The 14,336-nt window shown below is 37.9% G+C and overlaps 1 protein-coding gene across 3 annotated transcripts in view; it reads left to right on the top strand.

Moving 5' to 3' along the window:
- The window catches only part of znrf1 (zinc and ring finger 1), a 93,658-nt gene that overhangs the window by 48,502 nt on the left and 30,820 nt on the right, over positions 1-14,336 (top strand). For 2 of the 3 annotated variants that reach the window (XR_009063190.1, XM_057836053.1), the window contains exons 2-3: positions 2,159-2,281; positions 2,375-2,470. Coding sequence is in view for 2 of the 3 variants with exons in the window: in XM_057836053.1 (XP_057692036.1) it covers positions 2,159-2,281; positions 2,375-2,470 (219 nt within the window). In the remaining variant the exon portion in view is untranslated. The remainder of the gene's footprint in view (positions 1-2,158; positions 2,282-2,374; positions 2,471-14,336) is intronic. The other variant, XM_057836054.1, reaches the window with a different exon arrangement.

Genomic DNA, 14,336 nt, shown 5'->3' with positions numbered 1-14,336 from the left:
TTGAGGTGAAAAAGGCAGTTCTGGTGATGTGGTTTATGTGGTGGTCGAAACATTGTTTATTGTCAAAAAGTCAAAAATGAATAGTGTTGAATCGATTCAATTTTTTGTCCCCGATACCGATACTTGGCAGTATCGGCCGATACCGATCCCCCCCCCCCAAAAGAGCTACATACTTGGATGTGAAATCATTACCTTTGCGAAACAGGAAAGAAACTAATACAAAGTGAATCCAGTAGAACAGTAGTACTTGTTATTGCATATCTTGTATAGGTGACAATAGTTGAATAAACCTTTGGCTCTCAAAGGCCAAAATAGTGCTAAATTTGTGAAAAGTGAAACATGTATAATACTAGCCCAACAGTAAGAAAGTAAAAATATATTAATAATAATAAACTCTGAATGAGCTGAATAAACTTTTTAAACCTCTCAAAGGCCAAACAGTGCAACTTTCATGAAATTATAAGTAATGATAATAATAATAACTGACCACAGCATCCTGTCTTTCTTTTAGCCTCCCTCTTTCTGCACCAGCAGCAAATAACTCAACTCCATCTCCAGCAACGCACAAATGCAAACAGCGCACTTACACACGCACACACACATCTTAGCCACTTAGCTTAGCTTACTTTGCTTACTTCTACAGCACTTTTGAAACAGGTCTCAAATTACTGCGGCATTTCTTTTAGTAAAAGACAAGAAAAGTAAAGTACTTTTGACTTTGGGATGCTCCAGTTGAGCATCAATAGCCTGGGCGGTGTGCGTAATCCCTTGAGTTCATTCGCATGAAGTCCTACGCTTTTCAGTCGGCTGTCAAGCTAAGAAGGGAAAGTTGGGAGACTTGGCTGCTCCACACGTCGGTTGAAAAGCTTATGGCTCCTGCCTTCTCCAGCTTTTCTAAAATATGTTTCATTTCTTTATTTTTTAGTGAAGGATATTCGTCTTCTTAATTCATTTGCGACTTGGGACCTCATACTGAGGTACTACGTGGCCAGGATTCCCACGCTTTCAACGAAGGCATAGGTTTGGTTGCAGACAACAGTCTTGCTGCTTCACTCTTCTTGTCCCACTGCCCAGGGTTTGTTGCCGCGGTACATCATAGCCATTTTACTCAACGCTGAAATATTCTGAAACCGCCGACATTTTCTTCTCCTACTCATAGTTTGTTTTTCCTCCATATGAAAAAGCTGCCCTGGCATTGGTTACGAGCAACTATTAGACCGCTCTCATTGGTCTGGAGCAGGTCAGCGATAGCGAGAGCTGCTTGGTATGCAAAGTAGTGGGGAGTGTCAGGAGAAAAAAGGCTGCGTTCAGTGTTACCGGACCGGGAAATGGTATGGGCACCCTTTTTTTTTTTTTTTTGGTACTCGCCGATACCACAATTTCGAGCCGGATTGGCCCCCCCCCCCGCCGATACTGGTGTCTGTATCGGTGCATCAGTAAAAATTATACCTGGTTTGTGGTAGTGTGTTGAGAGAGACAAGTTGCAGTTGTTGAAGGTGAGGGAAAAATGATTTGGGCTGCAGGGTCGATGATGATGACAATGTCCGATTTGTCGATGTTAAGTTGAAAATAGTTTGCTTGCATCCAGGATTTAATTTCACTGAGACAGTTGTGTTGATTTGGTGGTGTCCGAGATGGCTTTGTGGAGATGTAGATTTGGATGTCATCTGCGTAGCAATGGAATTGAAGTCCATGTTGATGTATGGTTTGACCAAGGGGGAGGATGTAACGACTGAAGAGGATGCTGCAAATAAGGATGGGCCAATCCGATTCAGTACCGGGTTCTGATACCAGTTTAATTCATGGAACAGATTTATCCAAGCTGTAAAAATATTTGATCCATGAGCCATATTTGCATCTTAAATGAATGCTATCTATCTATTGTTGTCTGCTCCTTGTCTGTCCAATAATTGGCTGCCTCTCGTGTCACCCACCTGCTCCTTTGTCGTGTTACTGTTAGGGTTTGAGTTGTTAGTGTTGGGTTCGTGTCATGTTTTTGCATTGGTGTGTCCTGTCCTTGTGATTGCCCATGGATTTCACCTGTTGTCCCTGGTCCTTGTGTGTCAACCAATTGGCTGCCTCTCAGGTCACCCACTTGTGCCTCATTTTCTTTTAGTTTGTACCAGTTCCTTTGTTTTTGCCTTGTTTTTCCCTGCAGTTGGGTCCTCTAGCCAGCCCCCCACGGACTTAACGGTTTCAAGCTTTCAGTTTTTGTGTAGTCCTTGTCAGCTCGTCATCCATCATCATTCCCTGTGCTCTGTCCCATCGTTTCCCCGCTCTAGTAAGTTTCTTTAGTTCGTGCTTTTGATTTGCTACTCTGTCTTTGGACACTATGTGTGATATTTCTTTGGTTTATTCTGTGATTTTCTTTTAGGATTCAAGTGTCCTGTCTGCTCCAAATCTGTGGCGTCGAGTGAAATGGAAGTTCACTTCATCATGTGTCTGAGCAAGCCTCGACTGTCATACAATGGTGAGCATTACTGCAGCCATTTGTTTCGTGATGACTGATTTAATGTTGAGGGAAATATGAAATCAGGTACAAACTTTCCCTTTCCTTGTAAATTACCATCCACGATCCTGGATTAATGTAGCAACAGAATTGACACAATAGCACACACATCAAAATAAGAATAAAAATGATCAATAATTAGTGGTAAATCATACAATATACTGTATGTATATATATATATATATATATATACGTATATATTTCAACAGTATTTGTTATTTGGCACAACACACAATATAATATTGCTGTGTTTAGCTCCCTTAAAGGAATAAAGTTTTACAAGTAGCTGTAATATCAAATTTCCCTATGAAATATAACAAAATTTAGGGTACTTCTACCGTGACATAAAAAAATGAAGTGAAATTGAATGAAACAAATAAGAAAGAGGATTTTCCCTATTAAAGACTAATGTACTGGACTGTCTCAGAAAATTAGAATACACAATATTCTAATTTTTTGAGACAGTCCTGTGTGTATATATACAGGACTATTCTAATTTCCTGAGACAGTCCAGTATATGTTTTAATGATTAAAAAAAAAAAGATTATAAATTAAAAAAAAAAATATATATATATATATGTATATTTTATTAGTGCTGTCAGTTTTATGTCAGTTATTGACGGGACTCTAAGAAGTAGAGATCTGAGTCCATATTCAAAGAAAGAACCAGAAAATTCATTGACTGCTCAGTTTTATTTAAAACAGATTAATGGAAAAAACAAGCAATAACATGGACTTTACTGTAAACAGAAGCTTAACAAGCTCAAAAACTCATAACTTTAGCTTAATGCCGGATTGCAAGCAACTATCAGGTGCATACTGCCACCTACTGTCCAAGTGTGGTGGTTTTTATTGGTCAATATCTTGTTCACCTGCCTAGTCTTGCTTGCACTCATGTTGCTGCCTTTAGTGCTCAGTTTCGGTATAATTGCGCGGGGCTTATCGACTGCGCTGCAGGCATGAAAACTAGGGCTGCAGCTATCGAATATTTTAGTAGTCGATTAATCGATAAACTAGTTAGTTCGAAATAATCGAGTAGTCGGATAAGGAACACGAAAAATTAAAATACCTGAGCTGAGCCTCAAACGGAAATAAAATAAATAAATGAGGATCTTAGTATAACAAAAGAACAATTGGCTAAGTTACATAGAAAAAGTACGCTAGCTTAAATGCTATAAAATGCGAACTTTTTTTTTTTTTTTACAATGCTCTTAACAAATGGTTCAGACACTAGGAGTGTGCCATCTTAGGCACCCCATGATTCGATTCGATTATGACTCAGGGTGCTACGATCCGATTATCAAACGATGATCGTGGTATTGACGATGATCGCGGTTATCGCGATTATCGATGCATCGTACATTACTACTTAATACAGTAGCCAAACAAATTTATGCCCATTATTTATTTGAAATATCCTAATGATTCAACTGGAACAATAGAAACATGCCCATACAACAAAAAGCTGCCCTTAAGCTGCTTTTTTATTTATTAATTTTTTTACAAGAAAGTGCAAAAACATTAATCATTTTAAAGGGCGTACTTATCTCTCTCAACAATACAATAAAATTTACACAGGTGAAATGAATTCCACATTTCTGCAAACAAAGTGTCTTTAGAAATAAGACTTCTTTTAACCAATATACTTTGTTTTCACTGACTTCTGCACTATTTGCATGTTTGTAGTGTTACCGCTGTACTTAATCGTGGTTTTACACGTTCTGCATATGAAATACACGTTAGCGAATTAGCTAATTAGCTTAGCGCTCGGCGTTAACTATTAAAATCTAAAAAAGAACAACAATAAAGGCTAAACAGTACAAGAGGGTTCGTGTACTCACCTCTTTTAGATGCACACGGGTCTTAGCAACACACTCAGGACATTTTTCAATTGAAATGCCTTAAAACTACTGCTGGACATCTAAAAGACAAGGAGCAACGGACTATCTCTCTTCCCCTCTTGCTCTAAAAAAATAAATGGTAACCCTTTATAATAACTATCCGTTTTACTAGTCAATAGATCATTAGGAAACTGTTGATAAATGATTTATTGTTGATTTGTGAAGTATTTGTTAACAGTTTGTTAAGCATTTTCAGGGTGTTCCAATACGGTTGACCCCATTCTAAACGCCCATGCTAGTTGATGGATCTTAATAAAACTATATACACTTCATGTTGAAGGTCATAAGTTTTACTGGTTAAACATACAAAGAAAAGTACAAATATTTGTTGGTTTTATGGCAGATTTTCATAAATGTGCAACATGAGCGCTGCCTGCAAAATGCCTTATCAAAATGCCTTTTCTTTTGAAGTGAACGGCATTTCTTAACCTGAAAAGATAGAAATGCCAAACGTTACCCACAAAAACTTGAAACGTTTCTACACAAACTGTGTTTCAGGTTAAGAACACCCTGTAAATGCTTAACAAACTGTAAACAAATACTTCACAAGTCAACAATAAATCATTTATCAACAGTTTACTAATGATCTATTAACTAGTAAAACGGATAGTTATTATAAAGTGTTACCAAATAACTTCCACACAAAAGTGCGACCACCAGGTTGCGCTTTTGCTCTTGGCTCTCTCATACAGAAATTTATTATCCAGTCTTTTAAAAAGGAGTAAATCTCTCTCAGTAACCAGCAGCATCCATCATAACGTGCGCGTGCCTGTTACGGGGCCCGGCGGCAGACATGTCTTGAATTTTGTTCTGCTACGAGCGGCTGCCATAAAGTTATGTGGGAAAAACATCGTTTTTGAACCTTTATGAATCGTAACTGAATCGTTACGCGTCAAATCGCGATGCATATAATAATCGATTATTTGGAACTCCTCTATCAGACATACATTCCCACAAAAAACTCCTAAATATACCTATAAACTAAATTACGAATGCATTAAAAAACATTAGCTCAGACAAAAACTTAGCTTAACAGGGAGCAGTTGGATTCAGCCATGTGAAATGAGGCAGACCAGAGGGCAGTGTATCCACCCTAATCAATAAAATTAAATTCAAACACTTTCAAAATAAACCATTACAACGACACTTTAATTCGATGAATACTCGAAGCAACAAAATTCAATTTGAATACTTTTTTTCTACTCGAATACTCGAGTTAATCGATTAATCGGTACAGCACTAATGAAAACGAAACTAAATTCACAATGAGAAAAAAAAGAACACAAACAAAAGTCGTTTGTAACACTGGTGACAATTTGAAAAGTAGTGGAGTAAAAAGTACAGACAACTGCTGTAAAATGTAGTGAAGTAAAAAGTACCACTTTATTTTTGCACTCAAGTAAAGTACAGATACACAAAAATGTACTTAAGTACAGTAACAAAGTACTCTTACTTCATTACATTCCACCACTGCTAATATGTGAATAACCTGTATATTGTGACTGAATAAGATTATAAGACTCGAATTATGCCTTGCTTTATCCAAGCAATGACTTAACTGGAATTTGCTTGAAATTCAATCAAACTCAAACTGACTTGCTTTGCTTATCATTTTTATCCATCCATCTGACTTAGCAATATGCAAACTACACCCTTTACTGGTCGCGACTTAATCACAGAATGTATGAAAACTACCGAGTATGAACTAAACCATGCAGTGACACACTACATTATCAGTGATCAGCAAAGTTATTCGTTGATCATAAAATTCACACCTCAGGAATGGACAAAAACCCTAATTTTGTTGTTTACAAAATCACATTTGTGCTTTCAAACGTCCTGTTAAACTTTTAACACTCTAAAATTTGGGTCCAAGGTGCTTATGGGTTAAGACTTGGGCTTCTGATGTGGAGTTGTTGGAGCGATGCAATTCTACTGTCTGACTACTGTCAAGGTGCCCTTACATCAGTCTAAACTCACCCCAAGCTCTCAGCTTGTGAGGTTGTTTGCACTGACATCTCTTGCTGCATGCTTGCGTGTGTGTGATCTGATTTTCTGTATGAATGTTTGAGTTGTACTGTAGTAGAACTCTCAAGGGGTCATAATCATAGTTTGACTTTTGGGGCGGGCACAACATGTTGATGACCCCGAAACGCAGTGGCAGCAATAAAATTAACTTTATTATAATAACTAGTTGACAATGAGCGTTATATTGTTTTCCATCATTTTTGAGGGGAATTATAAATCAGGCTGCTTAGGCAATACTTTTCGCCAAGGTCGTCATCCATTGAATATGGCACGTCCGACGGTGTCGTGCCAATGTAGTTACCACCGTCAAAAATTGTATCCCCTGAGCGGAGCGATATGGAGGTAGATTTGTGTCTTTATTATTCAATCAAAAAAAAGTTGCTTCAATCAGAATATTGGTATATATTTTCAACCCCCCCCCCCAAAAATCGCTTCAATTAAAAAAAAAAAAAAAAAGAGGAATTGTTTGAATGTAAAAATACATTAGAAACCCAAAAAACTAAAAAAAAAAAAAAAATGCATGTGGAAGCTATTTTTCTTTGATTTCTTTTTTTCGGGGGGGGGGGGGGGGTTTGATTGATGTCGTTTTTTTTTTAATTGACGCAACTTTTTTGATTGAAGTAATGTTGATTTGTGTTTGGGCCGAATTTTGGCTAGGACATTTTTGTCTTTATTATTCACTCAAAAAATGAGTTGCTTAAAAGAATATATGTTTAAAAAGAAAAATCACTTCAATCAAAAAAACAAAAATTTCCATCATGGAAAAAGTTTTTCAATGCGAAAAAAATATTTCAGATTGAAAAATTTGCATTTGAACACTTACTTTTTCATTGAAAAAGTTTTCTTTGATTGAAGCAATCCTTTTTGTGTTTGGGCCATTTGTGTCTCAATCATTCAATCCCTCAAAAAGTTGCTTCGGTAAAAAAAAAAAAAAAAAAAATTCAATCAAAGAAAAAAATCATTTGAAAAATAAAATTGCCCATTGGCAGTGTATCAAATACTTGTTCTCCCCACTGTGTATATATATATATATATATATATATATATATATATATATATTAGGGCTGTCAAATGATACAGCTTAAAAATTAATTAATTGTAATTAATCGCAATTCAAACCATCTATAAAATATGCCATATTTTTCTGTAAATTATTGTTGGAATGGAAAGATAAGACACAAGACGGATATATACATTCAACATATGGTACATAAGTACTGTATTTGTTTATTATAAATCGACAAGATGGCATTAACATTATTAACATTCTCTTAAAGCGATCCATGGATAGAAAAACGTGTAGTTCTTAAAAGATAAATGTTAGTACAAGTTGTAGAAATTTTGTATTAAAAGCCCTCTAAATGTTTTCGTTTTATTAAAATTTGTAAAATTTTCCATCAAAAAATAAACTAGTAGCTCGCCATTGTTGATGTCATTACACCAAGCTCACTCCCCAAACTCATAAAATCATTTGGACCCAAGCATCAGCAGAGGGCGCCAAATAACAAAAAACAAGTGACAAGTAACAAGCGGACATCACACTTCTGTCATTTTAATCTGAGCGGGGCATGTGCGTTAATTGCGTCAAATATTTTAACGTGATTAATTAAAAAAATTAATTACCGCCCGTTAACGCGATAATGTTGACAGCCCTAATATATATATATATATATTTTAGTGAAAATTATATGCAAAGCAAATGACCGTCTAAGGTGCTAGTCTCATGATCTGTTCGAAAAATAATTTTGACCCATTATAAAAATGTATTTTTTTGTTCATTTCATTTATTTTTGTTGCAGTTTTATTGCTTTACAATTTTTATATATATAGGAAAGTCAATTACATGCAATGACACTTTTCGGCCACCAGCCCCCCCTTAAAATCCGCTTATGGTCATAATGAGTATAATAATTGAATAATTGTTTCAAAAAGAAAAAAAATGTCACAGAGAACTTTTAGTGAAGGACTATCAAAGTAGCAAAACATTATTCTCAGTAGGAGTGGGAACCTCTTAATACCTCATGATACGATACGATTTGCAATACAAAGTTCACGATAACGATGATCTGACGATATAGCGATACAATAATTTTCGATCCATTGGTCAGGAAATCATTCTAGGATAGTCTACAAAAAACTAATAAACAGAAAAACAAGCTTCTGCTGTGAACTGGAATGAGTTTATCACTAGTAGACGTCCAATCCATTGTGAACTGGGAGGATGGCAGCGAATGAACGAATGCCATCCCTCCCACTTCAAACAGATTGAACGTCTATGGCCGTCAGTGGCAGCCAATGCCAGGCAATGAGTAATTTTGGGCCATTTAAGGTCATTTACCTGTTGATTTTCGGTTACTTCCTGCTGATTTTGGGGTATTTTATGGGTCACTTGCTGTTTATTTTGCGTTACAGAACAGGAAGTGACCTGGGAATCACCCAAATGAAGGCAGTGACTCAAACTTAACAGGAAATGACCTGTAAATGCCCTAAAATGAAAAGCAAGTGACCTGTAAATTCCCCGAAAATCGGACTGAATGACTGAATGCTCTGGTTTTGAATGAACGAACATTCCCAGTCTAAATGGATTGGGCGTTGAGCATTGTCAATGGCAGCCTTTTTTTTTTTTTTTTTTTTGTAATTGACACCTTCTTAAAACATAAATATCTCGATTCTTGACAGGAGCATATGGATAACCTTTTGGGATACAAAGTATTACAATGTATCACCATTTCGATATTTTGTCATACCCTTAATTCTCAGTGATAATATGCAAACACAATACACTTTTTAATTTGTTTATTAAATTCACTTTGTTAATGTGCTTTCACTTTTTATATTTTCTTTCATCCAATCTTTAAAAATGGTGGCTTAAAATGGTACTGCAACCAGGATCAAAATATTCAATCATCCAAAATCCCCTTCCCCTTTGGGCTGCCAGATAAGTACTTCACATTGGAGACTCAAGCTGCGTTATCATTAGTTGTGGGGGAAAAAATCCGATATTGCAATAAATTGTTGTGCCTCTGTCCCAATAAATAATTGATAGACTGATGGCAATTGTTGATATTTTATTACAACACACATAATGGATTTACCCGGTTGTCACCATCAGTACCTAATCTCTATTGTCCTGTTTGTGGAACACTAATCCCGTAAACGGGTGTAAAATTAACGGCCAGTGAGGAGTTGACAATAGAAGAAGAACAGATGCAAGAATAGCAGAAAACACAGAAAAACAAATCATGTAAGGTGCTACTGACATTTCAGTTTCAGAAAACAATGCACTTTCATGGTTTATATAAAAAATGTTATTTATGTTTGTGCACTTTAATACGTACTCACAATACTAGTACACACATGTACACGTACTTGTAGTACTAGTACATGCATGTACATGTGCTTATACTAGTACATGCATTAACATGTACTTGTAGTACTAGTACACGCAAGTACACATGGTTGCTGAACTTGTAGTACTAGTACACGCAAGTACGCATGGCTGTTGTATTTGTAGTGCAAGTACATGTGCTTGTAGTACTAGTATACAGTGCTGGCCAAAAGTATTAGCACCCCTGCAATTCTGTCAGATAATGTTCAATTTCTCGCAATAAATGATTGCAAATACAAATGCTTTGGTAGTTGATTTGATTCTTCATTTATTTTGCTTGCAATGAAAAAAAAAAACGCAAAAGAGAATGAAAAAAAAAAATTAAACCATGATCATTTTACTCAAAACTTCAAAAATAGGCCGGACAAAAGTATTGGCACCCTCAGCCTTATACTTGGTAGCACAACCTTTAGACAAAATAACTGCAAACAGTCGCTTCCGGTATCCATCAAGGAGTTTCTTACAATGCTCTGCTGGAATTTTAGACCAATTGTTCTTTGGCCAACTGCTCCAGGTCTCTGAGATTTGAAGGGTGCCTTCTCCAAACTGCCATTTTCAGATCTCTCCACAGATTCAGGTCTGTACTCATTGCTGGCCACCTTAGAAGTCTCTACTGCTTTGGCTCAAACCATTTTCTAGTGCTTTTTGAAGTGTGTTTTGGGTCATTGTGTTGCTGGAAGACCCATGACCTCTAAGGGAGACCCGGCTTTCTCACACTGGGCTCTACATTATGCTGCAAAATCTGTTGGTAGTCTTCAGACTTCATAATGCCATGCACATGGTCAAGCAGTCCAGTGACAGAGGCAGCAAAGCAACCCCAAAACATCAGGGAACCTCTGCCATGTTTGACTGTGGGGATGGTGTTCTTTTCTTTGAAGACCTTGTTTTTTTACCCCCCTGTAAACTCTATGTTGATGCCTTTTCCCAAAAAGCTCTACTTTTGTGTCATCTGACTAGAGAACATTCTTCCAAAACGTTTTTGACTTTCTCAGGTAAGTTTTGGCAAACTCCAACCTGGCTTATGTATGTCTATGGGTCAGAAGTGGGGTCTTCCCAGGTATCCTACCATAAAGTCCCTTTTCATTCAGACGCCGATGGATAGTACAGGTTGACACTGTGTTACCCTCGGACTGCAGGACAGCATGACTTTGTTTGGATGTAAGTCGAGGTTCTTTATCCCACATTTGCACAATCTGTCATTGAAATCTCTCGTCAATTTTTCTTTTCCGTCCAAATCTACGGGAGGTTAGCCACAGTGCCATGGGCTTTACACTTATTGATGACACTGTGTACGGTAGACACAGGAACATTCAGGTCTTTGAAGATGGACTTGTAACCTTGAGATTGCCCATGCTTCCTCACAATTTTGCTTCTCAAGTCCTCAGACAGTTTTTTTGGTTCTCTTTCTTTTCTCCATGCTCAATGTGGTAAACACAAGGACATGGAAAGAGGTTGAGTCAACTTTGTTCCATTTTAACTGGCTGCACGTGTGATAGTTATTGTCAACACCAGTTATGTAACAGTTAAGTAACAGGTGCTGTTATTACAGAAATTAGAGAAGCATCACATGATTTTCAAAGGGTGCCAATGCTTTTGTCTGGCCCATTTTTTGAGTTTTGTGTAAAATGATAATGATTTAATTTTTTTCCCCCAGTCTCATCTTTGTGTACACATAGTTGCAGGAGAAGTGCACAATGTATTTGGCGGAAAACACTCAGGTGACTTGACTTGACTTGGCTCTGAAACCCCTAATTTGGCCAACTTTCAAAATTGTCCGATATGCATGTATCATTGAACAGCTTAAAATCTCAATTTTCTGGGGGAAGAAAAATTTTGAACAAGGGGGCATTTAAAAAAATAAAAAAATAAAAAGATTTTTAAACAGCAAAACCCTATCTGGAGGTGAGAGCACGCGAGAGCAGAATTACAGATGCCATGACTTCAACTAGATATTATCACCTTGTTTCGATCCAAAAACTCCATGTAGCGTGTATCACTGAGTGTCAAGACACAGATGTAGTAACAGTAACAAAAAGAATATAATTAAGCGGTGTAGCGTCCCGATTGGAATGATGGTCTCTTCAACTGATGGTTTACAACCTTTATTCCAATCGGGACGCTACAGTAAGAGCTTGACCCAAGCTGAGGAACGCTACAGCCACTCTCAGCTCCAAGATCCCAGTAAGGTTCCAGCTTCACAGCTCCAATCAAGGTCAACGGGGATCTGATGGTCAACAGCGTCGCTCTATCCTCAATATGGAAGCATCTGAAAGGAAAGCAGAGCACACGGAGGATCTCCAGGTCCACATAGAAGAGGAATGTTCACGCTCTGTTCGTCAAAGGAGACCAACAGAAAAGATGCAGGCGTATCTTGAGGAAGAGTCACTCAAAAAGGAAAAACAGCTTCATAAGGTTTATGATGAGTGGAAGAAGCAAGTGCGCACCACACGTGAGCAATTGAAAGAAGACATATCAGACAGTCAAATAGCTTCTCTCATGGACAATGTAGAAAAGGAAAGTGACTGTGTCATTAAGTTATATGAGGAAATCAGGGACCATATTACTCCCTCCAGTGACACAAGAAGACGTGTAGATGCATGTGAAGCAGTCACAAGAGACCTTATCAAGGTTGCACACGAAAGGCTCTCAGGCATTGATGACTATGATCGTGATAACGTAAAAATATGTCTTCATAAACTTCTCAAACCAGACTATGCACAGTCCATTTACAGTTCTTCCGGCACCATGTCCAGCAAACGCTCCAGCTCCAGTAAGTCATATTCGTCCAAGTCGATGGTGGCTGTAAGGAGAGCAGACGCTGCAGCAGAGTTAGCAGCCAAAGAAGTGGAGTATGAGGTGTTATTAGAGGAAGAAAAACAAAAGGAAAAAATTCAGCTTTTGGAAGAAAAACAAAGAAAAGAACTACAAGCCCAAAAACGTGAATTAGAACGAATAAAGGCCGAACGGGAAATAAAGTCTGCTCGAGCTCGACTACAGACATATGATCAAGAAATGAAAAGTGAAAGCAGTGATAGTAGTGATTGCAGTGTTCACATTGCTAAAGATGTAAGTGGTGAAGTCCATCGGCCCTCCACAGATTCTGCTCCTAGTCAGGTTCCTGTAAGCAATATGGTGTCCACTTCACTTCAACAATCTGACATTCATTACTTAGCACAAGCTATACAGGACAGCATCACCATGAACAGACTGCCAACACCAGAACCCTCCATATTCACCGGTGACCCAATACAGTTCATTGAGTGGAAAGCTTCATTTACTGCACTCATTGATAAAAAGAGCATCTCACCTGCTGACAAATTGCATTACTTGAAGAAATATGTAGGAGGCTCAGCTCGAAAGAGCCTTGATGGCATTTTTTATAGAAATGACAGTGACGCATACAAGAACGCATGGGAACGCCTCAACCAACGTTATGGACATTCATTTGTCATACAAAAGGCATTCAGAGAAAGGCTAGCAAAATGGCCTAAAATACAAACAAAGGACTCAACAGGATTTAGGGCATTTGCCGATTTCATTCAAGCATGTCAAGAAGCTATGCCCCACATTGAAGGATTAAATATTTTGAACGACTGTCAAGAAAATCAAAAACTTGTTCAAAGGTTGCCAGATTGGGCAGCAGCAAGATGGAATCGTCAAGCTACTCAATTCATGAAGGAAAGAGGGAAATTTCCAAAATTAAAGGACTTTGCTGAGTTCATGTCAGCTGAAGCAGAAATCTTGTGTAACCCAATCACATCATTTCATGCTCTCCACTCTACAGACGTCACCACGATGAGTGGTAAAAGTTACTAAAGGGAAAAAGGACCAATCTCCAGCGTTCTCCACACGCAGGCTGTAACAGAGACTGAAAATATAAAACAAAGGTCAAATGTCAAACCACCATGCTTCGTTTGTCAAGACAAAGGACACAAAATTCACAGTTGTCCACAGTTTAAAGGCAAATCACTTAATGAAAGGAAGACGTACATAAAGGAGAAAAAGCTTTGTTATGGTTGTCTTAAACCCGGACACTGTGCAAAAGACTGTCGTTACAGACTTGTATGTGAAGTGTGCAACAAAAGGCACCCAACTTGTCTGCATGACTTCAGTTACGATAAATCAGCCACAAGTTCAATGCAGAACAACACAGAACAGACAGCAACTACACTCTCTCTCAATGCAGAATCCAATGAACAATGTGTCAGTACTTCGATGATTGTGCCAGTATGGGTTTTTTCAGAGCAGCACTCAAGTATGGAAAGGTTAGTGTATGCACTCTTAGATACCCAGAGTGACACAGTGTTCATTGACCGAGATGTGTCTAACAGTCTTCAGACAAAGTCCACTCCAATACGGTTAAAGCTCACCACAATGCTTGGTAAGGATGCTGTGGTGCCAAGTGAACGTGTTTCAGGCCTCAAAGTTAGAGGCTACAACTCCTCAGAAACGATCGAACTCCCTCCTGCTTACACTAAGGACTGTATACCAGTGAACCGCTCCCACATTC

This window comes from Corythoichthys intestinalis, chromosome 5, assembly GCF_030265065.1.
Source record: "Corythoichthys intestinalis isolate RoL2023-P3 chromosome 5, ASM3026506v1, whole genome shotgun sequence".
Classification (NCBI taxonomy): domain Eukaryota; kingdom Metazoa; phylum Chordata; class Actinopteri; order Syngnathiformes; family Syngnathidae; genus Corythoichthys; species Corythoichthys intestinalis.
This window is presented reverse-complemented; position numbering and strand designations above follow the sequence as displayed.